At 41.1% G+C, this 26,682-nt stretch overlaps 2 protein-coding genes across 2 annotated transcripts in view; one reads left to right on the forward strand and one right to left on the reverse strand.

Moving 5' to 3' along the window:
* Nucleotides 1-26,682, reverse strand: part of LOC142106928 (uncharacterized) — a 70,733-nt gene that overhangs the window by 42,094 nt on the left and 1,957 nt on the right. The window contains exons 2-5 of the mRNA XM_075189980.1: nt 18,116-18,236; nt 7,794-7,856; nt 7,032-7,161; nt 5,597-5,687 (exon numbers count right to left, since the gene is read on the reverse strand). Of these exons, the coding sequence (XP_075046081.1) occupies nt 5,597-5,687; nt 7,032-7,161; nt 7,794-7,856; nt 18,116-18,164 (333 nt within the window). The 5' untranslated portion in view covers nt 18,165-18,236. The remainder of the gene's footprint in view (nt 1-5,596; nt 5,688-7,031; nt 7,162-7,793; nt 7,857-18,115; nt 18,237-26,682) is intronic.
* The window catches only part of CCDC27 (coiled-coil domain containing 27), a 63,066-nt gene continuing 56,634 nt past the window's right edge, over nt 20,251-26,682 (forward strand). Inside the window, exon 1 of the mRNA XM_075189982.1 lies at nt 20,251-20,335. The gene's annotated coding sequence lies outside the window, so the exon portion shown is untranslated. The remainder of the gene's footprint in view (nt 20,336-26,682) is intronic.

Below are 26,682 nucleotides of genomic sequence, written 5' to 3' on the forward strand. Positions count from 1 at the left end.
GATTATACTGGGAAAAAATGTAACTGATGTTGGCAGGGCAAGTTGGGGCTTGTAGTTCCACAGCAGCTGAAGAGTGACAGGATTCCTCTCTTTGCTTGAGTCTTACATCATAATTTATATATCTCTATGCTACGCTCACAATCTAGTTGCCAGCACTCTTTTCCGGGAGAGTTGGCAAGTATGAGGTACCCGGGAGACTACCGAATTCCGTGTAGGTCTCCCGGACTCACGGGAGAGCGGACAATCCTCCCGCATCTGCCCACTTCCTAGTGAAATGGGCAGATTTGAAGCCTCCATGATGCGATTCTGCGGGAATCGCCATCATTTTGGCCCCCCACGTTTGCATCATTACGTCACGGGGTTGGGGCCAAAATGACGCGATTCATGGAGCCACGCCCACCTCTCTCTGAGACTCCCTGAGGCCAGCCTGTAAAGGTTGGCAACTATGCTCTACCTGTTCTACATAATGATGGGCGACTGGATACACTTCAGGGACCGCATTTGGCTGCCCTGCCCCTAACCTGCGAAAGTGCTGCACATTACAGTCTCAGTAATAAGTTAACAATACATTAAGGCAGGGTTTCCCAAACCCAGTCCTCAGGGCTCCCCAACAGTGCAGGTTTTCCGGATCACATGTGACATAATTAGGACCACCTGTGGATCTGTTACAATGTGTCAGTCAGTAATGAGTACACCTGTGCTCCAGCAAGGAGATATGGAAAACCTGCACTGTTCGGGAGCCCTGAGGACTGGGTTTGGGAAACCCTGCACTAAGGGGAAAATTCAATTAGCCGCGATGTTCCTCAGAACATTGCTGCTGCTCACTTTTTCAGTTACTACGGTATAAATCTCCGCCGATTTTTCCTCGCACCTCTACGGGGCGCGAGAAAAAATGAGCAGAGGTTTCTATCAAAATCTCTGCCGCAAAGTGTCTCTGGAATGGTCGCAAGACACTTCACAGCCAATTGAATTTCCTCCTAATCCCAGAAAGACGCACCTATCTGTAACATCATATCAGCAAGTGTTACAAGCTATAACACAAAAGTCTGAGAATAACTCAGGAAAGAGCTGGGGCTGCAGTGGAAGGCTCGAAGGGCCGCCTGGTGCCGACGGAACAGGACATTAAACTGTTGTGTTCCGTTTTGCTTCCTCTAAACGGATTATAAAACATTACTACATTTTATAAGACTCAAAAGATTAAAAGTATTCCAGCACAAATACACTATTCTATACTTTGTCCAAAAACACAAAAATATACTTTATTTTAAATTTAAATAATAACTGATCACAGTAGCGAACATCCCAACCCAAGTTAAGCCAAGTGTTATTTTTTTTTTTTCCAGGCAAACACTTTAGCTCCAGAACGGGGTGGCATTTAAAAACCTGACTCAGACTCTCCCTGCGCTCGACCTGCTCCAGAAACCAACACCCACGCTCTGCCAAGGCTCATCCACCCTCAAACACAAAAACAGTTAACTCTAAATTAGGAAATGGTTGGAAAACATGTGGCTTGAAAGAGCAAACACACAACATAAGACCCATCGAGGAGACGGTATTTGTATATCACAGTGGATTCAGAAAGTCCCTTGGAAGCTATTAATAATAACTTTTCTTGAAGTGATATAAAATAAATGCAACTATTTAGGACACCAATGTCCTGTAACTAGGAAACTGCATTGTCATAAGTACATCTCAGTTAACCCTAACACATAGTTTTATAATTGTACAATTATAACACTAAGAATAAAAAAAAAAGACCTCATAAAAAAGCTACAGTAATCCAGTCACCAACTCACAGCTCGTTGGGGAACACATATCTGGTAATAGAAGTCATGTGACGGGTTTACTGAGCACAATCCAGGTTCTGTAATCTGTACAAAAGGAATTTGAATAATAACTAGCGTCAACCTGAGGATAAATAGAATAACCCTGTTTGAATTCATGTAAAATGTGTTTTGCTTTAAAGTGCCTAAGAGCCTTCTTCTCTCAGGGGAGCCACTAGTTCCTAGTGAACCAATAAGGTGCATTCTCATATATGGGCCTGGGGCACAAAATGGCTGCCTCTACCAGATGCAGGTGGCCGCTGCACAATATCCCTTCTACTGCAGGAGATTCTCTCTTCTCATATCAATTTAAAGCGCTCGGTCTGTGTTATTTGTTTTTTTAAACAATATAATTTTATCACATCTATTCTTATTTATTCAACTCATTGTGTTTTCAAAACAGAGAGTGGAGCGCACTGCAATTGTGCCATTTCACTGTTGTGTGTATACATATTAAAATATATTATAAAATTATATTTAAAAAAAGAAAAAAGTTTCACTCAGACCAGTCACTTTAAAATAATAGTTGTTAGTCACAGGGGAATAAACCCTGAATAGAATCCAACAACTGGGAATTTCCAGGTCACACTAAGGGGCAGAAGTAATAAGCCTTCCAAAAGAAAAAGTGGAGATGTTGCCCATAGCAACCAATCAGATTATAGCTGTCATTTTCTAGAATGTGCTGCATAAATGATAGCTGGAATCGGATTGGTTGCTGTGGGCAACATCTCCACTTTTTCTTTTTAGAATGCTCATTGGAAAACCGATCCAGAAATTATTCAGGACAGGGAACAGAACATGTCTATAGCACATGTGTCATGCCGCATCTTGAAGCGTTTATCATATTGACTTGGCACCTTTTCCCCCCAGTTTATTTGTTTAAGTGTGTGACAAATTCGTGCCTGAGATAGTAAACGCAGTCGGAATGGCTAATGGTCTGTGTACACGTTCATCTTGTTACTACGCTAAAAGTCATCCCATGGACTTGGGGATGAACCACGGCACAGGATTGGACATCGTATCGCCGCCATAACTGGAAATCTCCCTCCCAACATGCATCACTATAGAATAATATAATGTCCCAAATAAATATTGAAGTTATGACATGAGCTCTCACTCTGTACACAAATACTATTTACAGGCGTTTATACATATATAAATGTTATTTGTGTTCCTTACCATTACAATAAATCAAAACTCAAAGCCAGTTATCAAAGTAAGTGCACAACAAAACAACAACGTAATATAAAGTGAACGTGTTGCGTTATTTGAAAATGGCCTTTACATTTCTATCCACACACTTAGAAACGTGTATTAAAAAGAAAACGGGATTTGAATTATTACTTAAATAGATTGCAATTGGCAGTAATTATCTGAGCGTTCTGGTCCACTAGGAGCTGCACATGTCTCACTCATCACCACCCAGCAGACTTACTTAGACTCATTGTTACCCCTGAGGGGGGGAGGGGGGACAGGTCTGACCACACTGAAACTGTAACATGAGTATAACAACAGTCCTCTGTGGCATAGTCACCATGGGGGCAAGATGTCCACACTGGTCACTGACCCATTGATATATGAGTCCACACTACACCAAGGTTCGTTACAGCCCGGCTGAGGCACCTGTATTGTTCTCTTTTGCTTTCCGACTGGACCACATGACCCAGAGCCTTGGACTGTCTCTGGCATGGGTTTACCGGGGCCGGTTCTGTCACAAAGGGGACCATCCCTGACATTGGGGTCATTCCTGATTAGCCACCCTATTAAATTTCTTGTTGGCTACAGCAAGGGGGTTCCGTCCCGTCCTGTATGGTTCAGCTCCCTGCCTGTCAGCCTAGTGTAGGATGCCTAGGTTGACTGATGGCGAATTAGCCCCCTGACCTGGCGCAGTCAGGGCAGGAGCTAATCCATTTCTCCTCCCTGATGGTCCAGCTCCCTTTCACGTTCCCACCTTCACCTTCCCCTCATGTCCCATGCGTTCCCCCATCACATAGGCAAACCGAGGGGGGTTTCCTATGCCCTGGAAACCCCCCCTCCAAGCCTGGGGCCCTGTATAATTGAGAGGGGCTGGACCCTGTTCCCGCTTCACACGGCTCTGCTTGGAAAAGGGAGAGGTGTGTGCTCCGAACAGTTGTGCACGCAGCATTGCCCATGTATATTATGGGGATAGGAAGAGTTGGAGAGCATCCAAGCACTGTCTAATATTATAGCCACGCCCCCATGCATGCTGGTCACACCCACTTGGGGCGTGGTGTGGAAACCCCCCTCTACAAATCCTGCGTTTGCACCTGCATCACTCTCCCCTTGTCCCACATCGGGAGGCTCAAGCAATACTCTTGTACACATTCATGTGTCAGACTGTTCATGTTTGATATTGTGGTGGGAGGTGTAAAATATATCGTGTATATGACTGTAACAGCCGTCCACAGCGAACAAGGGCTCTCCTCATCTGAGCTCTCTGAGCTTCTTAGACAGGTCTGTTTATACAGGCACCGAAGACCTGGGACCCAGAGAGACATCTGTCTCTTCTAGAGACGACGTCTGTTACTAAGAATATATTCCAGCATGAGAATTAGGAGTTTATTTCCAGGACCTCGGCTCTTCCTGGTTAAGAAAACAAAATTCTTGCTCAATTTAATTCCCGGGCAGTGGAAGCCATATTGTGTGAAAGGAGTATTTACTATAGTATAACTTTTAGCTGCACCAGGAAAAGGTTTGTTCTTCAAAATAACCATCGTAAGATTGTAAATATGTGGGCAAAACAGGTGTTCATAGCAGTCTGAATGTGTCTCACGAATAACTTGGTATCCTTGACTTGCTTAACATTTGTGAATGTTCTATTATAACATTGTTATTCTAGCAATGAACAAAAGTTGTTTTTATATTATTCATGGTTTGTTCCCTTAAAAATGAAAGTATGTGTGTACTCAGACCAGGTCTTGTTATGCTTTTCTGAGAGCAGAACGGGGGCATGTAGTTGGGGGGGGGGGTTGCAGGGCCCGGGAGTGGTCGCACCCCCTATAGTTCCTCCACTTTATTCTTACACACAGCCATAGTAGAACATCAGGGCAACACTAAGGGCTAGATTTACTAAGCTGCGGGTTTGAAAAAGTGGGGATGTTGCCTATAGCAACCAATCAGATTCTAGCTGTCATTTTGTAGAAAGCACTAAATAAATGAAAGCTAGAATCTGATTGGTTGCTATAGGCAACATCCCCACTTTTTCCAAACCCGCAGCTTAGTAAATCTAGCCCTAAGTATTTTACCTTCATGGGTCATAAGTGAACATTTCAATTTTGGCATTTAGTAGTCCTTTAATCATAGCCTATAATTTGCAAACAAGATTTACATTAACCTTTAACAAAATAAACACTATAATAAAACATGTAACGTATATTATGCAATACCCTACAACAAATTATTGTAACTGTTGACTCAAGATCTAATCAAATAATATCATTGGCAAGGCTTTCTGGAGGTTCCCCAAGCATCCTGCAAGAACTCTTCCTACAGCAACTTTCTCCTGTTCTTATAGGTCAATAGGGAAGCACTACAGGTAAGTATAGGGAGATATGTGGACAGGATGGCAAAAAGGTAGAGTGATAAGGAGATGTCTTTTTCAAGCAGCTGTACTGAATGAAATTGCACTGTTCCAAAGTATAGCACACACATGATTGTAATCCTATTTGTCTCTAGTGTTACCTGATGTGATCTGTAGTGAGATTTACACATATAGATACAACTCGTCACTATAAACCTATAGCTTGATTTACCTTGTCTTCCTCCTCTCTCTGCAGACATTCCTGTGCTTTCCTCTGTAGCTCTTCCTGCACTGCCCGAGCGTATTCAGAGTCTAACTCCTCACTGTAGGTACAGAGAAGTAACCAATAAAACCAGCCATAGTATAACACATTCTCTGTACATTAGGAAATTGACCTGCGCATGCAATGCAAAAATCACACTGGTTGTGTGTTGAAAAACAAAACAAATAGCGGCATAGTTAGAGGTCTCTGGTGCAAAAAAACACCACCTCCTTCATCTGGTGTATTATGCTACTTTAAACTGAACATATCCTGGGCAATAAAAAGGCACTGCACAGTGATCCCCGCTGTTACGACACAGAGAACCAGCAATATTGCACAGAAATCCTCAATATTGCTTAGAGATTACCACCTTCCACCCCTGCAAATAGGGGGGCTCCGTTGAAACTCCAGGCCCATGCCGCACTGTGAGGGCCTCTCAGAACACAGTGCCAAGTGTCAACATTCATAAAGCTGAATGGGCCTGCAGCATCCACACAGTCTCATGGATGAGCAGCACGGTGGCTCAGTGGTTAGCACTTCTGCCTCATAGCACTGGGGTCATGAGTTCAACTCCCGACCATGGCCTTATCTGTGAGGAGTTTGTATGTTCTCCCCGTGTTTGCGTGGGTTTCCTCTGGGTGCTCCGGTTTCCTCCCACACTCCAAAAACATACTGGTAGGCTAATTGTCTGCTAACAAATTGACCCTAGTGTGTGTGTGTGTGTGTTAGGGAATTTAGATTGTAAGCTCCAATGGGGCAGGGACTGATGTGAATGAGTTCTCTATACAGTGCTGCGGAATTAGTGGCGCTATATAATAAATGATAATAATAATAATAATAATAATAATAATAATAATAATAATAATAAATGTTCCAGGTGGAAGGCGGTAGACCCAGCACAGCGGCACTCTGTCCAGTAATCTCCTCTGCCCAACAAAACTGGAGTAAAAGAGGAGAGAGGGGCAGTACCAGCCGTGCAAGGGGCGGAGGTGCTTGCAAATACAGTCAGCACTTCGGCTGTCACACATAAGCTTTTGGCTGTATGTGGGCTCATCAATGCAAATATAATTTTCAAGTAGTATTTATCTATTTTCCCTCCCATTTCAAATAGACAACTCCTCAGGATGGACTAGTGTAGGGCTCCTGTTTATGCTGATTTTCCCAGTTCATTTTCAACCCCAGATTTTTAACTCACAATAATGATTTTATCATAATTTAAACACATCATAAACCTAAATTGACAGGACAAATGGGAATAAGCTCAATCAAAGAGAGTATGGGGTAGATCGTGTGACCTGAGCAAACTTTAGTTCATAGACGACTCCAGTTTTTTATTGCAAAACGATGTGCACCCCAGACGGGTGTGAGGTACTAGCAGTATGAAACACACCAATCGTACACTCACATTTGCTTCTGTTTCTCCAAGCTAAAGACTTTGCAATGCTGATCTTCTTCATCCTGGAGTTTCTTGGCTATACGGATGTCCTTCTGGACCAACTTATTCTTCCGGATGTTTGAAGCATAGTGCTGCTCAACTAAGGAAATCATGCAGAGATATATACAGTTAAGAGCTAAACAGTGTACACATTTCTAACGTTGTGCATCCTGGAAATAAAGCTTTATTGCGAGTGCATGAAAAATGCTAAAAAAAAGTGTAAAACAACATACACGGCATTGTCAATATCTAGCATCAGCCAAGATGGCCACTCGTGGAACAATATCATAGCGGATATCACGCAATTGGCACTATAATCTCAGTGTGTGTCTCCACAATGACCCCCAATGGTCTTAGCGGAATAGATGACATCATTATGGTGCATGATGACCTCTATCTGTCCGTGTGCCCTGTCATCTTCTGGCTGCGCCGACAGGTGGCAATTAAGCCAGAAGTGGAATCCAATAAAATGTCTAAAGCAAACGTGTGTCACTGTAAATGTTGTGTCCTTATCTACAAAGCCACAATATGAAGCACCGCAGACACCTCTGGTAAACAACTATTTTTTTAAGCCGCCACCTGTTTGCTACAACATAAGAGATGTTCACGGCATTTACTAAAAACACCCAATAAAATTCAACACGCTGGATAATTACGGGGGTGGTGGTCCAATCCAACAACAACCTGAATTTCATCTCTTAGCTTTGATTTTACCGGAACCCCACAACTCACTTTCCTGTTCCTGCAAGCAGTGAGCCAGCGCCCCATCTTCAAGAACTGAAAAGTCCCGGCAAACTGCAAAGACACAAAAATAAAGGCATTGAAAAGAATGGCTCCGAACACATATAACTGACTATAGATACTACACACAGGGAGGACTGTTTACAAACAATGCAGAAAAAGGTGCAAGATGTGCAGTAACCCACAGCAACCAAATATCACATTCATTTTTATCTGTCTAGTACAACCTGTGGCTCTCCAGGGGTTGTGAAACTACAAGCCCCAGCATGCTTTGCCAGCTATTAGCTAGTTATCTACCGGCAAAGCATACTGGGGCTTGTAGTTTCATAACACCTGGAGCAGTGGCAGATCCAGGGGGGGGGGGGGGGGGGGCCGGGGCTTGCTGCCGGCGGCTGCACAATATGTGCAGGTCCGCTCGGCAGTGACAATGTGCTGCCCGGCTGCTCTGAACACAATCAGAGCAGCCGGGCAGCACATTGTCACTGCCGAGCGGACCTGCACATATTGTGCAGCCGCCGGCAGCCTTGAAGTCAACAAGGGGGCGGGGCCTAAATCGCCCCCCCTAAATCGCCCCGGGTAGGATACTTTTCTAGATCCGCCCCTGACCTGGAGTGTCACAGGTTAGCCATCACTGGTCTAGTACAACCTGTGGCTCTCCAGGTGTTGTGAAACTACAGGCACCAGCATGCTTTGCCAGCCCATAACCAGCCAATAACTGGCAGGGCATGCTGGGAGATGAAGTTTCACAACACCCGGAGAGCCATAGGTTGTCCAGGCCAGGACTAGTCTATTTATGGGAAACTGCCCATCTGAGCTTTCCCCAGCTCCATCCACATTAATGCCCCTTCCTCCGACTGCTGTTGAATGTGTCAGAGCTGGCGACGCTCAGAGTCACATGATCACAGCAACCGCTTCCGGATCACATGACCTCATGTTGTGGGGGGGGGGGGACTAGAATGCGGTTATCTCCCTACTTCCTCTATGGGAAAGACCTGGGGGTATATTTACTAAACTGTGGGTTTGAAAACGTGGAGATGTTGCCTATAGCAACCAATCAGATTCTAGTTATTTATTTAGTACATTCTACAAAATGACAGCTAGAATCTGATTGGTTGCTATAGGCAACATCTCCACTTTTTTTAAACCCGCAGTTTAGTAAATATACCCCCTGATGCTGACTGACTGACATGACAAGTGCACTTTTTTGGATAAAGTGATATGAATTAGTGATAATTGTTAATTAGTAGCCATTAGTGTCTAATCAGGGGTCTTTAATTAGTAGTGAAAGGTGAGGGAGAGCAAGAGTGTGGTCTGTTTTGTAGTGGATTTGGGCAACATCTGGAGAAATCCGCAGGGAGTTTTGGAGTACATGTGGGAACCGAGTACATGTGGGGCATTTTGTGGCAAGTCGGAGGTCTGATGGCACCTCAGGGTGCAGAGGAAATTATTGGCTGCTCTTTTTTTGTTGTTTTTTTTTGTTTGGTTTTTTTTTAAACAAAACTTTATTAATCGGATGGCCGGACGTGCGAATGAGAGAGGAGCAAGAGCAAAGAGACGTGTATATTTAGGCTAAGGTTAATGTGCGGCACTTGTACACTGTATCAGGTGGCCCGTTACTAGTACAGGTTGGACCGGGTACAAGAAGTGACGCTGGATGCTATATTTTAGTGTTGGATTTTCACCTTTGAACAATGCTATTAAATAACTTACATGCTGCACACTGAATGTAACATCAGTTTCAATGTTTCATTTACACATAAAAAAAAATATTAAAAGGCATTTTATAAAAAAAAAAAAGGGGGTCAGAAATACAAGAACTTGCTCCACAATGAAAACATCACAAAACAAACAGAACTGTATGCGAGGAAAATGGAAAGTAAACAGCACCAAATGGCAAATACCGCAGTAACAGAAGGAATGTTCCGACAGCGCTCAAACAATGGCTGTATGTGGTTGATTTATTTTATCAGACGTAAACTCGATGTAAGATACAAGACCAGACATGTGACCTCTCTGCGGGTCTATTTATATTACAGTGTTACCGAGTGTCTATTGGATGACACACAGACAGCTGCATACACAGACAAATTATATATTTTTAGCAGTTCTTCTATTCTCTAACATTCCTTAGCCCCATGGGTTATTCAGCTCTCAGGATATTTGTTTTTAGTTTTTTTTATAACTCCGTGCATTGCAGGATTTCAGGATCACCTTAAAACAACAACAACCACCTGGTTCAGGTTATTTTGGGCTTTGTACAAATATTGCCAAGGAGACCTAGGGGTATATTTACTAAGCTGCGGGTTTTAAAAAGTGTTGATGTTGCCTATAGCAACCAATCAGATTCTAGCTATCATTTATTTAGTACATTCTACAAAATGACAGCTAAAATCTGATTGGTTGCTATAGGCAACATCTCCACTTATTCAAACCCGCAGTTTAGTAAATATACCCCTTAGTTAGGCTCCTACAAGTTGCGTCCACTACAATATATTCTACAATGTGGGTAAGGAAATGATAAGGAAAAGGAATCCTACAATTAAAAGAAAAACTAAACTATATAAAACTTACCACACCAGGAAACCACTCAATACTCATGTCCACTGCAAATGCGAATTTTGTGTACCCCCCTCCGAATGTGGGTTAGACTGTATTATCCACCCCAGGGAATGAGAATCTACTTCACTAAATTTACTGACTTCAGGCAAGTAGAGTTACATTTATTTATTATGAGATGGAGAAAGAACCACAATACGATGAAGCAACAAATGTCACTATTATACATTACATAGTGCAGATCACTAGGGGACCGGTGTGTGGAGAGTTCAATAACTGGTTAAAAGTAACAAAGCAACAGCCAAATTCACACATTACTCTATTTGGTTCGAAAAATCCGATTGGCTGGGAGGGTTCCATCAAAAGAACAGAGAGGAGGGAAAGACTGGCAAGTGGACGGGATTTGTTTACAGCTAAAATGGTCCATTATGAAAATGAACTCCAGAAAAGATCAACATTTCTATGCAGAACCACGTGATTCAGGATTAGTGGCCTGCACCAGAGGATTGTGGGTAGAGACATAGAATTGCCTTGTCATCTTTCTCTTTAGTAGTTCTCTACAGACTGATTAACACCACAAGCTAGGATATAGAGCCATATTGACAACTTTCACTTGTCAGCAACAGCAGTTGTGTGTTCTGGCTTCTGAAGCTGCAAATTGAACCAGTCACGTTGAACACGCAATACCCAAAAGAGTTTACTGTGTTTAAAGGGGGAAGTATGCCACTATAGTTTATTAATAAACATATTTTGACATTTTATGTTATAAATGTCTGTTGGCACTCATGGACAGTTACAATTTTGCACAGAGCATCCGATAACTCATGTTGCATTATTTTTGTCTAGTGAGACTGTCCTACATCTTACTGATGTGAACTGAAATTTTTTACACAGATTTATCTGAACCAATTCCTCTCCCCCCCCCCCCCCCCAATGAAAGTAACCGGTGTCAGAGAAAGACGTAGATTTTGTACAGAAAGTAACTACAGTAGCAACTTTACTTTTTAAACTACCATAATGTCTCCTGCAAGTCTCCACCCTCTCATTAGCATAGAGTGCCACTGACATTGTGACATGTACTCACTAGCGGTGGGAAAGTTGTCAATGGTACGTTGCCCTGCGCTGCATTCATCGAAAGGTGCACAGATATAACCAGACCTCATAAAAGTGCACAGTATACAACTATGAAACTTCAGATAGAGTCTAGACTAAAAACTCAGCAACCTGTTACCCAGGTATGTCAGGAATTAGACATAAAGTACTATACAGACAACACAGTCCTCATATTAAGCGTGGTGGCTTAGTGGTTAGCACTTCTGCCTTACAGCACTGGGGTCATGAGTTCAATTCCCGACCATGGCCTTATCTGTGAGGAGTTTGTATGTTCTCCCCATGTTTGCGTAGCTGGGTTTCCTCTTGGTGCTCCAGTTTCCTCCCACGCTCCAAAGAACATACTAGTAGGTTAATTGGCTCCTGACCAAATTAACCCTAGTCTATGTGTGTGTTCCGGAAATTAGACTGTAAGCTCCAATGGGACAAGGACTGATGCGAATGACAAATAGTCTCTGTACAGTGCTGGGTAATGAGTGGTGTTATATAAATAAATAATGATGATATTTATCAGTACTTTGAGTTTAGTGAACGCAGCTCAACTCAACTCTACGGCGGCTCTACAATCGGCTGAGGGCAGCTACGCAGGTTTTGTCGGCACAAGAGAGGGACAGATGAAGTAAATAACTAAAAATTAAGCCCGTGTGAGGCAAATCAGAAAATACTGGGTCACTGTGGCAGGTCCACTTCATGAGACAGATGTTTCTACCAAACAGAGGCGTATATGAGAGACTCGCAATCACTTTGCCAAGGAGCAGTACACAAAAACCTTTGTACGCTCCAGCAGATGTGCAGTGAGATCATGCAGAAATGTCTAAATTAAAAAGGAGCGTAGAAATGGATTGAGCACCCTCTGCCCACAGGAGACTATGGTGAGGTCATGGAATAAACACAAAAACTGCATAAACCCCACGCCATTAAACTGCAACACTTCCCAAAGACAGAGCTTTATTTGTAAACGATCAGACAGTAAAATTCGCTCATACTCCCCTGGCGAATATTGCTGGCGCAAAATTGATGATGAAGGTTATGCAAGACCGTTTTGTTTGTGAACATGAAGAAAAAGCTGAAAATGTAAAACTGCTATGAAAAAGAAAACTGTGCAGGATTAACTCCATATGAAGATCAACAACTTGGATTTTGTTGACAGCGGCCTCAAATCACTGTTCTGTGCTGCTGGAGACCCTGCTCCTTCTACTATATACCTCTCAGTCTGTGTCTTCCTGCTGCCTCCATTCTCCTCCTCACATCATGTCACTGCCCCTGTCACAGGCAGCCCTGTCCTCACTAACATACTGTCTACAGTTTGATCTATCCCTGTTTTCTGTATCGTTCCAGCTTACTGTCCAGTGTTATTCTCATTGCTACTCAATTGGTTTGTACAATACATAAAAACAGTCATATAACTAAATATGATACAAAGCAAAATACTAACAAGGGTGTTATGTCTGGTGAAGAATTGGCACAAGTGCAGCCTCTTACGCCACCTTGAAACCTGCTATAACGTGACTGTTTCAAAGGAAAAAAAGTTTGTGGAATTTCCAGAGATTTAGCTGGAAAATGCGGAAAATAATCAATGGGGAACAAGTTGCATTTAAATTATATACACAAATCTGAGATGGGTGTTTTACAGTCTTTCATTTACTATTTATCATTTACAAATAAAAGTATTTTCCAGTTTTCACACCTTTTCTTTAATGGAAATCATAGCTTAGAGAAGACTAAACTGTTCATATATAGCAAAAGCAAAAGTGCCACCTTTACCTGCTCTAGCAATGGCAGCCCCATTATTTCACGGAACCGGGTCTACCGCATAGGTGGTACATGCTCTTTCTGCATTCCGCCATTTCACAGTTTTATAAGTCATAATAGAATCGATGAAAAAAAGAATTTAAATAAGATAAAAAGGACCTTTTAAGAAGGAAGAAGGCACCTTTCAAGGAAAAACAAACAGTAACAGTCTTACGGCTTTATAATAGATCCCGAGAATCAAAGCACCCGATACTGGGGACGGAGCAGCTCAATCTGCTAGTTCGGCGGCAGCTGTATTCACAAATTCAGCCAATGCTTACTGCCAGCAGCTGGCCCCCAACCAAAACAAACAGTCATGGCAAACGCTCGTGCAAGACTGATAGATATAATTAGTTTTGCTGAATAGAAACAGAGATGAAGGTGTCAATAAGATGATTTTTTTGGATAAATAAAAGACAGCCATCTCTATGCAGTATTTATTTATTAATATTTGTAGCGCTTTACAATTGGGAACAAACAAGAGGTAAGAGAGCCCTGTTTGCAAGTTTACAATCTATAAGAGCAGGAAGGACCAATCACAAGCGAACAAAACTAATTTGCCGTTTTGGCATTAGACAACCGTTTTCATTCAGAGCTCCGGTTAGGGTATTTAGGTATTACCACCTACCTAAACATTGTTGTAGACCAAGTACACCCCTTCATGGCAACGGTATTCCCTGATAGCAGTGGCCTCTTTCAGCAGGATAATGCGCCCTGCCACACTGCAAAAATTGTTCAGGAATGGTTTGAGGACCTTGACAAGAATCAAGATGTTGATTTTTTTTGGCCTCCAAATTCCCCAGATCTCAATCCAATCGAGCAACTGTGGGATGTGCTGGAAAAACAAGTCCGAGCCATGGAGGCCCAACCTCGCAACTTACAGGACTTAAAGGATCTGCTGCTAACGTCTTGGTGCCAGATACCACAGGACACCTTCAGATCACTAAGACGACCCGCGAGTGCTCACTTTTGGCCTAATTTTTATAGATCACGCTAATTTATTTAGCAGGTTGTGGTACACCAGCTCCGTTTTCTGCTTTATGAAGCGCCCTCCAAGTATATATAACCCAGTGACTTGATAGGTTGTTGTCTAATAAACAATGATACAGCCTACAACATGACCATCGCCACTGTGAACAGAGAGAGAATTCACTTTAAGTGTTCATTGAAATTACTTACTATAGTCACTTTCTTTTATTTATAAAACGCCAGCATATTACTCAGCGCAGTACATTGAGCGGATAAGGATACAAATAAATGACAAGCAATGACAAGAAACGGAAGGTAAAAAGACTGCCCTGCCCATAGGAGCTTACAATCTAAGAGGTGTGGGGAACACTAGATATATAAGATGGCAGAATAACCACTGTATCTGGTGGTAGGGAAAGTGTGCGTGTCTACCTTAAGCCAGCAGCATTAGCAGCCGCCAACTATAAAGCTGCCATTGGTATTTCTGTGCAGCCAGCGGTCAGTGTGGCGCGGTGGGATTGAGGAGAGAAAGCGGAACGTGGAGACATGCAAGTCATTGTAGAAATGTCTAGAAACTCGGCTGCTGGTAACCTGCACTAGTTGTCTGAACTATACCTCTGTCCTCTTCTAGTTTTCCAAATTTTAAGACCGGGAGAGTGGCTTTAAAAATAGTGGATGGTGCCCTTTAAAACGGGCAAGAAAGTAAAAATTTAAACATAAATTACCGTTATCTTTTATTTATATACCACCACAAAGGGTCATCAGCTCCAGTACATAACTCTCAGTGTGGTCGCTTGGCATTAGAAAGCCCTTTCATTTTCTGCACAACATAAATCCTACAAACTTGTATATAGCAAAACAACCCATTGTGTATAATCTATAGTGGAATAATGTAATCTTGTATTCACTTCCGTGTCACTTTGTGAAGGCGATTCCAGACTAACCGCCCATTTATTAATCAATCAACCAGATCACCAAAATGAATAAAAGATTAAAATTTCTGATTGTATCACTTGCTATAGAAAGGAAGATCCTTTGTTTATATTGGGAGGACTGGAGAGCAACAGTTACAAGTTTAAATTAATAATTTCATTTAGCCACTATTTCATCTGGTGAAATACCGATCACGAAAAGTCCTGTAGACAGAACCCAGCAGAGTGTTTACCGTGTTTACCGTCCCACAGAACATTAATCCCACTTTACAAAAGGAAAAAGAATTCCCAATAGAGGCTGCTCTAGGAATTTAAGTGTCCGTTTCCTTTCGGCTTCACCCTTTGACACCATAAAAAACATAAAGAGAAGGGAAACGGCCACAGAGATAAGCCTATATACATTTTTTGGACTACAATTTTAACTCTTTGTTGACAAAATATTCTTTTAAGTACAGAAATATACAGGAATAGCATACAACAGGCAATGAGGTGACATAATCAATACCCTTTAAAAGGGTATGACATAAGTAACTATTTTTATGACTTCGTTTTCCCCACTTTCATCCATCCATTATACTTTTATTCCACTTGCTATTAATATTATTATTCCTATTTCTTTGTTTAGTCTTATTTTTTGTTCCTTATATATTGTTTAAATACCTTATGTATTACATTTGTATAGTAACTACATTGTTTCCCCTTCACTATACTACATTCATATTAATTTCCACTATCACTCACCCTCTCTGTCTTTAGCTGTTTATTCTTAATCTTACGCTCTTCCGTATTTAATCCTTGACCCTCCCCTATAATTACCCCCATTGCTCACTCTCCAATTCCTCATCTATATTATACCAATCCCATAAAAAAACGAATTTGCACTGCATTTAATACCGTTACGTTTTCCACAGCCCTCCCAGGTATCTCTCTCTTTTCATAATCCATCAAAATTCCACCTACCCTCAACAACATCCATATGGACCTCGGGCTCTACGCAGAAATCCGTCTACGCCAACAAATTCTGCAGCAGTGCACAAAGAACATTATTCATACACATCGCTCTTTGTGCCAATGGAGTTTACAGTCTAATTTCCCTAACGCATGCACAAACACTGCTGGATGATTTAGTCAGGACCATTTATCCTAGTAGTATGTCTTTGGACTGTGGCAGGAAACCACAGCACCTAGAGGAACTCAAGAATCCAAAAACCTGCGTACAAAAAAGAACTCTAGATTATTTGGGGCAAATACACTTGGACCGGGGGAAAAAAAAAAAAAAAGCACAAAACACTAAAACAAACTCTCTAAAACAGAGTACCCTACCATAACCTTAGACTTTGGGAAGTGGCTCTTAATATTGTCCAGATGCGTACACTTCGTCGGCTCCCAGTTATGGCTTGGCAGCTTTGCAGCTGTTCTCAAGTCATTTTTTCAAAAAGGTTCTATCCATTAATGAGTTACTGGATGTTTAACAATACGGCTTCTCCCAAGTGTCAGATTATTAAATGAAGCAGAGGGTTGCAAAAGATAAAAAGACCAAATTTGGCGGCATATACCCTGATGAAGAATAAACAGACTTTATTTAAGCTTAAGTGGCCAGATTGGGTTTCCAACTGCAGTGCCCAGGGGTGGGAGATATATATATATATATATCACACACACATATATACACATATTTAGCATTGATGTGAATCAATGATCCCTATTCTTAGTTATGTGCGTCAGAAGTGTGACACAAGTATAACTGAACTACTTTTATTAAGCATTGTTTGGTATTATTTTGCTACAATGCACGTCCCATAGAATTTCGGCTACTTTGTGTTTGTTTTGTTTGTGGAGTCGTTATGTTGACAAAAAAGCATTCCACCGATAGCAGAAGCAAAACAAACATTCATTTTTTCCAAACAAATAAACAAGGAAGACAATGTAATAATAAACAATGTTTAATTATAAATACAAGATACCTTACAAAACAAAACACGATAAATATATCCCACCATAATCACAACTATCTCAAACATCCTTACCTCTAGTAAATGGCTGAAACTTTTTAAAATTGGCGAAACGCGCTGCAATACTGGTAGCAAATGCGACATGCACAGCACAACAAACCAGCATGTCTGATTCAAAAATGTATCTGATTGAAATCAATAAGACCATCGAGAGGCATGCTGGTAAATTCAGTGACTGCGCCCGACTAGCTAAACCTCATCCAACACCTGCCAGCATTAAAGATATTTGTATATTCCTATTACAAAAAAACATTTTCTTTAAATGCATTTTGAAAGCCCTCTTTAAACATGGCTCGCTGTAAGAATATCTTTTTGGATATTGCAATAAATTCAGTTAGAAAGTTACAAAGGTTTTCTTCAGTCACACAACCCAACTCACGATGGATGTCACAAGAATTTCACACAAAATGGATTTGGCATGCTAACAATTCTGCACATAGATCACATAAAGCCTCTATGTCAGGCTGGCCACTACTGCTGCCTATAAATCTTTGTAACTGCAAGAGGGATGGAAGATGGTTTGCACATGGTGAATGGACTCAAACATGCTATATAAACAGTGAGCATTTTGTATCTCTGTGTTACTTTGGAAAAAAAATAGTCATCCGACTAATGATAACCAGACCCGTACATACACAGTAAGAAAGTATTTTCTACTCTATATAGTATGCAGTAATAATTCATAGAGAGGACTGCATGCAGCCTGTCACTCCTACAGTACAGGCAGCCATTTTGTAGCCTGAAACAATATTCACGCCTCAGTGAGGTCAGAGGTCACCATTTCCTAGTGAACTGATTGGTTGCAGTCTCACAGACATTGGTTCAGTCTAGAACATGGCTGCCTCCACTGTAGGAAAATGACAGATCCGCCTTACGTTATGGACCATTCCCTTAGCAATTTAAATCACTGAAAAAACACAAGTCCACCTGTATGGCCACTAACCTTCGTTGACCCGAGGAAGATTTGATTGATCAATTGGAATATGGGTCATCTTGTGTCGATCTGTTAACCCCTCTTTTACATCCGGTTGTTCGGTTCACATTAAAAAACCATTAAAATGGAGCTGAAACGAAGAATATACATTTAGTTAGTTAGGAAGTTGCATGTTTGCATTGGAATTTCAAACAATAAATGCAGTATACACAACTTACATTACAATGATGACAAACAGAAACTGCATCAATTCAAATTAAGTGCAAAGTATGACTTTTTATATATAGTCATTTAAGTCTGTGTTTTAAAAGGTCCTCTAAACTACAAAATGTAAAATTTCAGATAGAAAATTTGAAGGTAAAATACGCGGGTCAGTGTTTCTCTGACATTACCCTTTAGATCACTAATCCTGCCCCTGTATCATAATCTACAGAGTGACATTCTGCATAGCAAGTTTGCAAAGCTGTCACTCAAACTCTGCCTGCCCAATTAGTCAAGCACCTCCCTCCCAATATGGCATCCAGCTGCAGATGGGTGAAAGAATGAATGGTGGACTTAAGCATAAGTATAAACACTCCAGTTATTTCTCATATATTATTAAGTTCTAGTCTTCAAACCTTCAAGCATTCACTGAAAACCCACCTCTTCAGACAAGGTTATGATATTCCTCAACCACCATCTTAATTTCCCTAGATTACCCTATTACCATCCTCTACACAGCTAACACAAGACAACAACCCTGTAACATTGCAACACACACAGCCCACTCAATACTTTTACATTTGCATTCTAGCTGGTCCAGTGTGCAATATGATGTAGCACTTACCCTTGTGTTTCAAACTCCCATTGTCCCATAGATTGTAAGCTTGCGAGCAGGGCCCTCTTACCTCTCTGTCTGTATGTATTACCCAGTATTGTCTTATTAATGTTTGTTCCCAATTATACAGCACTACGGAATTTGCTGGCACTATATAAATAAATGATGAGGATTATGAAGTTCAGTAATACAGTCTTTGATATATATTAATGTCAAACAGTGTCTTCAAGGCAAAGCACACAACTTATTTTTCTTAAACATCCACTTTGTGAATTGCACTGGTCTAAATAAAGCATCATCATAAACTAGACATGTGTGTTGATTTGGTCAGGGCAATTAGGTTGAAAATCTGTGTGTGGGCTACTACAGACCACCAACGATTGTTCACACATGGTCCTGCAACATTATTACAAAAACCTGTCACTTCATTAGACTATTATTATAACATTGCACTGAAACAGCCAGGTGAAACAGCGTTTCCCCATCAGGGCTTCCTGATGAAGCCCTGCAAAATGACAAAAGCAGGCAGTGCCCTGGATATTTTAGAGGGTTTAAATAAAAGTATTTCAGGTGAATTTCAGATTTAGTTGGTCTTTAATCCAGATCTGGTAAGAGTTAAATACTCAACAAAACAACGAGTAAAAAAAACACTATACAGGCAGCAAAAAACTTCTCAATGTATAAGGGAAAATGTGAAACAAACACGAAGTAAAGTAAACCACAGCTCACTTATGAAAGTTTCTTTCCTATTCTAAGCCTGGACTTATTTTCGCATGACTTGGTTTACACAAGAACCCTCTCAATCCGATTTACAGACAGCGGTAAAACGCCTGTTAGCAGTTCTAATGAGGTAATGGTAATTCACAACATCATCAAAAGCTTTCTCACATCTGAAGAAGAGATTAGGGAAACGTGTAAATACCAAACAGAGGGTTCAATGTTATTCCTAAACATTAGATCACAGCCTTTTACCAGGCGTAATAATGACTTCAGTGGGATATGAACACTGTCAAAAAAAGGTGTCATTTACAATATCAATAGTAATATAGTATTGGGCATTTAAGAAATACAATATTTTGTGTAAAACTTTACGTAATACAACGTTACAACAACAGCATGTATCAGAGGAAAGGAGAAGGGAATTTGAGCGCCTCTTGAAAGCGTGTGACATTATGGATGGGACACCCTAAAACCATACTGAATGTCAGGGAGACTCCCTGAAATAGGGGTGATGTCCCTCACTCCCTGAAGAGTCTGGCATTCTCCCTGATGCTGAGCCAGTACAAGACGTGTTTAGCTTCGGCATCTGTGGCATGATGACACACTTCAGAAATTGTGTCCTAGGTCCATGTATTGATGCCTATGGAGGTGGCCATTTTCATGGAGACCAAGATTTAATCAAAGACTGACAGGTAAGACAACATGACTTCAGTAATGGAGACAGAAATGTAAAAGACACTTCAGTCTCTAGAGATTCATTAGCTGCTTTTCTTTAACGCACAGTTGTCTACTCTCCCGGACTGTCCAGGAGACTGCCGCATCTCTGGGCAACCTCCCGGTTCTCGCCCCCACAATAGATAAGTGGCGGGGGGGGCTTAATGAGGCAAATGATGCGCTTCGTTCAAGCCCCGTCCCCGCAAGCCCACCTCCCCTGGGATCTCCCGGAAGCCAACAAGGAAAAGTTGGCAAGTATGCCTAAAACTAAGACCATCTCAAATTAAGGAATCTTGAAGGGATGAAATGTGTAACTTCCTGAGTGAATTGAGAAGGAGACGGCGCTAACATTGGATTTATTAGAGGGGTATATTTGAACAGCAGAAACTGTGACATATATTTGGGATCTCTCTCCTAAGGAATCTGCGGAAGACATATGTGTATAACCTGGAAAAGTGGTTTGCACAGCCAATGTCAGAGGCATGGGATCACCTCACAGTCAACATATAAACAGTTTATAGCACAATAATGTACAAAGCAAACATATTTGTTTTATGGTTTACAGTCATCTGGGTGAAATAAAGTCGTTTTTCACGTCATCCTTGTGTAAAATACTCTACTTGACTTCATTTAGGCTTAATGCCAGTAAGTTTTAGCTTGAGATTTGTATACGAGCGCACGTATGTTTAAGTTCCGTGCTCATTTTAAAAAAATGCAACTTGCACGGAGGTTGCATTTGAAAATGAATCAGGCAAATGAAAAGGAATTATTCACAGGTGTTACAACCTATGACCTCCTCCCTTAGTTTGTTCTGTATTATACATCTATTTTATACACTAAGCGTAACCAGCCAGGATTACCATCTCTGTCATGGGTGGGGTTTAAATGTCAAAATGTGTACAAGACTAACCACAAAGAAATGTAAAAAAAAAACCACCGATTTCTAGCATGGGGAATTATTGACGGTGATCATCCCATCAGGTTAACACCCTACAACAGTGATACACAGGAAGACGTGACACAAGACACAACAAGAAATGCACCTCTCCTACTTGCTTATATCTGAAGCCAATATTTGAATATCTGCCTTAAAGCAAAATGAAAAGCTTACGTTTAACTTACTCCAGGAACACGCAGTTTGTGAAGGTCACAAGCTTATCATAGAAAGTATTCATACTAGAGATGCTCACTGACCCCCGTGAAGTGGTTTTGGATCTGGATTAGCTTCATGTTTTGGTTTTGGATTTTTTAGAAAAAAAATCCTAAAATATGCTAAAATCACATATTTTTGCTCTTTTTTTTGTTCCTACATTATTATTAACCTCAATAACACTAATTTCAAGTCATTTGCAGTCATTTTTGACCACCTCACAGATCACAATATTATTTTCATACACTTTGGGACAAATACTGCAGCGACCTGGCTGGATGGTAAGCGACAGAGCAATGACACAGACACACGGCCGTTCCTAGCACATCTAGGACACATTGGCACACAGCAGTGGCAGAAAAGAAAAATGGGGGACCGCCCTCCCTCCTACCCCTCGCTATGTTGGATCTAAAAAAGGAATTCAAAACTTGCGAGATCCGACGACATCACAATGACGTTTTGCCTCGTTTTCAATTCTGAGGGCGCACAACAGTACTGAGCTCTCTGATCCACTAAATTCAGGTGTGTTCGGTTCTCGAGGAACCGAGCCTGACAATCTCTAATTCGTAGTATTGTGGGTCCTACGATAAAGGGGGGGGAGGGGGCAAACTTTTTTTTTTGTCTCAACTTTGAAGACAGATCTTCTAAAATGACAGTTTTCACATGTACATTTATTCAAATGACTAGAGATGAGATATTATTAAAATAAGAATTATATGTAAACATTACATAAGATAAGATACATTAACCCTTTTTCTCAATCTCTCTCACTTGGAGATACGTAGAAATATATGTATATACTATTTCTACAGACAGGAACATCGGCTTCTGACAAAAAATATACCCTAGTGTGTATGTGCATTTAGACTGTAAGCTCCAATGCGGCAGGTACGGAGGGGAATAATTACATAGGACAGCAAACCTCTCAACATTTAGAACCCCCAAGGCAGGACTCAATTAGCCCTGCCCCCCTCCCATCCAAACTCCACCCACAAATGAGCAAATTTACATAAAGCCACACCCACATTTTTCCATCAAGCCCAGCTCCTTTTACAACCCGCGAATCGGGATGTTCCGTCAAACCAGAGCATGCCCAAGATGACAGCCTCACCCGGCTGCAAAATGTAAAGTGGTTCGAGTCTTAATGGGAGAAAAAAGGCTAAATAAAAAATATTTTTATTATTCATTCTTTTTCTGCGCTTTTTAAAAATTAATATGTATTAAGTCGGTGTATTTGGAAACAATATTAAAATCTTGTCAATTACGTAGCACGTGGACTGGAGCATTGTCATTGTTTGATTAGATAAAGGGTCTAATGCTTCCTCTATATATCTTCCAAACTTCCTCCTCTTCCTCAACTATGCTCCTAAACTCCGCCATCACTTGCAGATTATTCCAGGTAAGCATGCAGACATAGGAGCGACACGAAACAGCTACAAAGGGAACTGTCCGATAGCCTATATTACTCTCCTATATTTGAGAGGTCCCACTAACACAGTGGTCAGGGAACAGGGGTAAATTACCCCAAATGGGGTAAAAATTAAATTCCTGAGGGTAATGCTGCCAATTCACATGCTGTCAGTTGGATTGTAGATCCCTTTAAATATGAAATTGCTGTTGTACCAGAAGAGCTTCAAGGGTTGGCAGAGGCACTTCTTGAGTTTCGATGCAATAATGAAGCACGTATTGCATTTGAAAACAAAGCAGATCTGTCATATTTTTTGGATGTCAATAGCTGCAAAGTTATTCATTGTACATGAGGAGGCAGTCAAAAAGTTGCTGCCTTTTGCAACAACCTACCTTTGCGAACAAGGATTTTCCACTCTAACGAACATAAAAACAAAGCAGAGAAATCGATTGGACGCTGAAGACTCCAAATTGCTCTGCCATCAAAATGCCCCAATATTTATGATCTCGTATCAAAAATGAAGCAACATCATTTCTCCAAAACCTGAAGTTTTGAAGTTAAAGCTTTCAAAGAAATTTAGAATAGATTCAATAAAATTTTAAAATTCCAATAATTAATAATATATGATTTCCTTCCTTTCAAATCAAGGGGGTAACGTCGGCGTATCTAAATATATTTGGGGGTAAAAGGTAAAAAAGTTCTCTGACCCCTGTACTAACAGAATAGAATAAGATTTGTCCTTTCAATTTCTCCCTCTCATTTAAGATATATTTACAAAGACTCTATACGTCGCCTTCAAATTGGAAGTTAAAGGATGAAATTGCGTTTTGCATGCATAAAAAATACAGAACACTGATTTCTATGGAGTCAGACACACATCTGCCTTGATGGGATAGTGTAGGATTAGTAAATAATCTTGTGTCCACTGTCCTTTGGCTGGTAGGGAATGCTGGGCCTTGTGGTTCCACGACATCACAATGTTTTTACTATTTTCAACAAATTTTGAGTATTTTTTATTCTAAATAGATGCATAAAGGTCTGCTTTAGAATATAGTGAAGCTGCTAAAACGGCAACTTATGTACTAATCTCAAACCAATAACAGAAGATTTTCTGCAAAACATGGCTGAATCTAGTAAACAGAAAAATAAAAACTAGTAAAGGAAATAGTTGTTCTGAAAACCACTATGGGGTAGATTTAATAAAATGTCTAAAAAGGAAAAGTAGAGGTGTTGCAGCCAATAGTAACCAATCAGATTTGGGTTATCATTTCTCCAGTGCATTCTAGAATATTACAGCTAGAATCTGATTGGTTGGTATGGGCAATAACTCCACTTTTTTTTTTCTTAAAGACATTTTAGTGAATCTATCCTCATGACTTTAGTTACTCTTTCAACGATCACTAAACTCCACATTGAAAATTTCAGCTATCAAACAAAAAGGCTAAATTATTTATGCCAGTGTACTTACTTGTCCCGCAAGCGCATTAACAGGTCAACGCCCACCTCCCAGTCCACAGGATCGCCCCAGGAAAAACCATATGTGATCCATCACTTTACCTAAAAGTCAACTTACTACCACCCTCTCTATACCGCTCGGATGAGCCTTGTATATGCATACCTCTCAAGCATACTGATTGCAGCAGGATAGTCCCGATTTCAGGAATCAGTCCCCCCCCCCCCCCTGGGACATTTGTCCCGCGGGTCAGAACGTTGGCGGGGGGGGCATCTAATGGATAGAATGGGCCCCATCATGACATGATCACGCCCTCTGTCCCACTGCAGGGGACTTTCATGCTGGGAGGTATAATTTATGTCTTAAATATATCTAAGAGTGAGGGGACATCAAGGCTGTCTTTATTACACGTGTCCGTTTGGTGTGTATGAAAATTTGCATTATGTTGCTTGAAGTGCAATTCTTATTGTTGCTTGTGGGTGCAAAAGTAGGCGTACTTGTGCATCTAATCCGTATCTCAGCAGGGAACACTTTGATCCGCCCCAGCCCTCCCAGCAGACAACTAAACATTTTGTATCCCCACAGACCATGCCATGCTGGCCCGCCAATTATTATTTTTAGGAGCAAGACCCTTCTAAGCATGCATATTCCTTAGCTATCCTCCTACAAATGAGGGTGTCCTTTTCAAAAGCTCTCTAGCAAACATAAATGGCTGCTAGACACAGGCGCAGTCAGTCTGCAACACAGACACAGGTTCACAGCTCTCAATATGTCATGTGAAGGAGGGGGGAGTCACAGTGCAGACAGAGCTCAGAGGGGTGTTCTGCAGCCTCTCTGCTCACTACATCATGTGACTGTGGTTGCCATGGTAGTCCAGAATCAAATCAGTAATAGTAGTCTGAAGAAAAACAAACTGGTGTGTGTGTGTGTGTGTGTGTGTGTCTGTGTGTCTGTGTGTGTGTGTGTGTGTGTACTTTTAGCTTGCAAAAAAGGAACTCTTTTAAACAAACATTCTGCTTTATTAGATAACTTCATTTCCGCTTTTCTTTAGGGATTTGCAGAACTCTCTTGAAAACTAGCCAGTGTTCCTACGGTGATGAAACCAACCATAAATAGCGTGTTTATGTATGATTAATTCACGTTCAGATGTTCTACTATTGTGGGAAACTAGACTGAATCATAAAGGCTTTAATAGACGTAACTGGTCTAGAATGTCCCTAAAGATCTTTAAAAGGACAAACTCAATTTACAATTTATTTTACAGTGGACCTATAGAATACATAAAATAGACATAGACCCTCATACAATTATCGTCAGCACTATAGCTGGAGTGGGAGTTTCTTGCGCAATGATTCACTGACGACCAACAGCTGCCTCAGACAGTAGCCTAGTCAGATTAAACACAATCCAGGGGTGAATTTGGTTCATAGCAGCCACGGTGGCTCAGTGGTTAGCACTTCTGCCTTACAGCACTGGGGTCATGAGTTCAATTCCTGACCATGGCCCCATCTGTGTGGAGTTTGCATGTTCTCACCGTGTTTGCGTGGGTTTCCTCCAGGTGCTTTGGTTTCCTCCCACACTCCGAAAACATACTGGTAGGTTAATTGGCTGCTATTACATTTTCCTTAGTCTCTCTTGGTCTGTGTGTGTGTTCGGGGATTTAGATTGTAAGCTCCAATGGGGCAGGGACTGATGTGAGAGAGTTCCCTGTACAACGCTGCGGAATTAGTGGCGCTATATAAATAAATAGTGATGGAGATGATAGCAACTGAAAAAGTAAATATAAAGAGTGAAGATAGCAGTTTCTGCTTAGAAAAGCAGAACGCACTTCCATATCAAGAAAGGTAAATAATATAAAATAAATAAATGAAATGCCCTACAAATTACACTTACATTCCTGCAAAACATAAGCAACAATCATTGTGTGCTGTCTCTGCATACAAGGATAAATCTTTCCATACACAGTAATAGCAACAGGGACACCAACAAGCTTAGAATGGTGTCACATGGGTGCTTTTCACCCTGGCTTTTTCCCAGTTTCAGAAGCACTGGTGCCTTACTTTTATAGTACTTTTATCTCAGCTGATCAGCACAGCGTTTTTAAGCTTTTTTTATAAGTTGCGACAGGACCTGCTCACCTATAATGCGTTTAAATTGGAGAACTTTTTTGTACAGCGTTTTTCGACACTTGTCCAAAATGCTGCTTAAAAAAAATGCTCGGGTGTTTAAAGCGCGTGTGTGTATTTAATTATATGCTGTGCTTTAAACGTGAATTGAGAAGGGCTTGTGTGATAATACCCTGAGGAGTAAACAG

The sequence above is a fragment of the Mixophyes fleayi genome, chromosome 11, assembly GCF_038048845.1.
Source record: "Mixophyes fleayi isolate aMixFle1 chromosome 11, aMixFle1.hap1, whole genome shotgun sequence".
NCBI lineage: Eukaryota > Metazoa > Chordata > Amphibia > Anura > Limnodynastidae > Mixophyes > Mixophyes fleayi.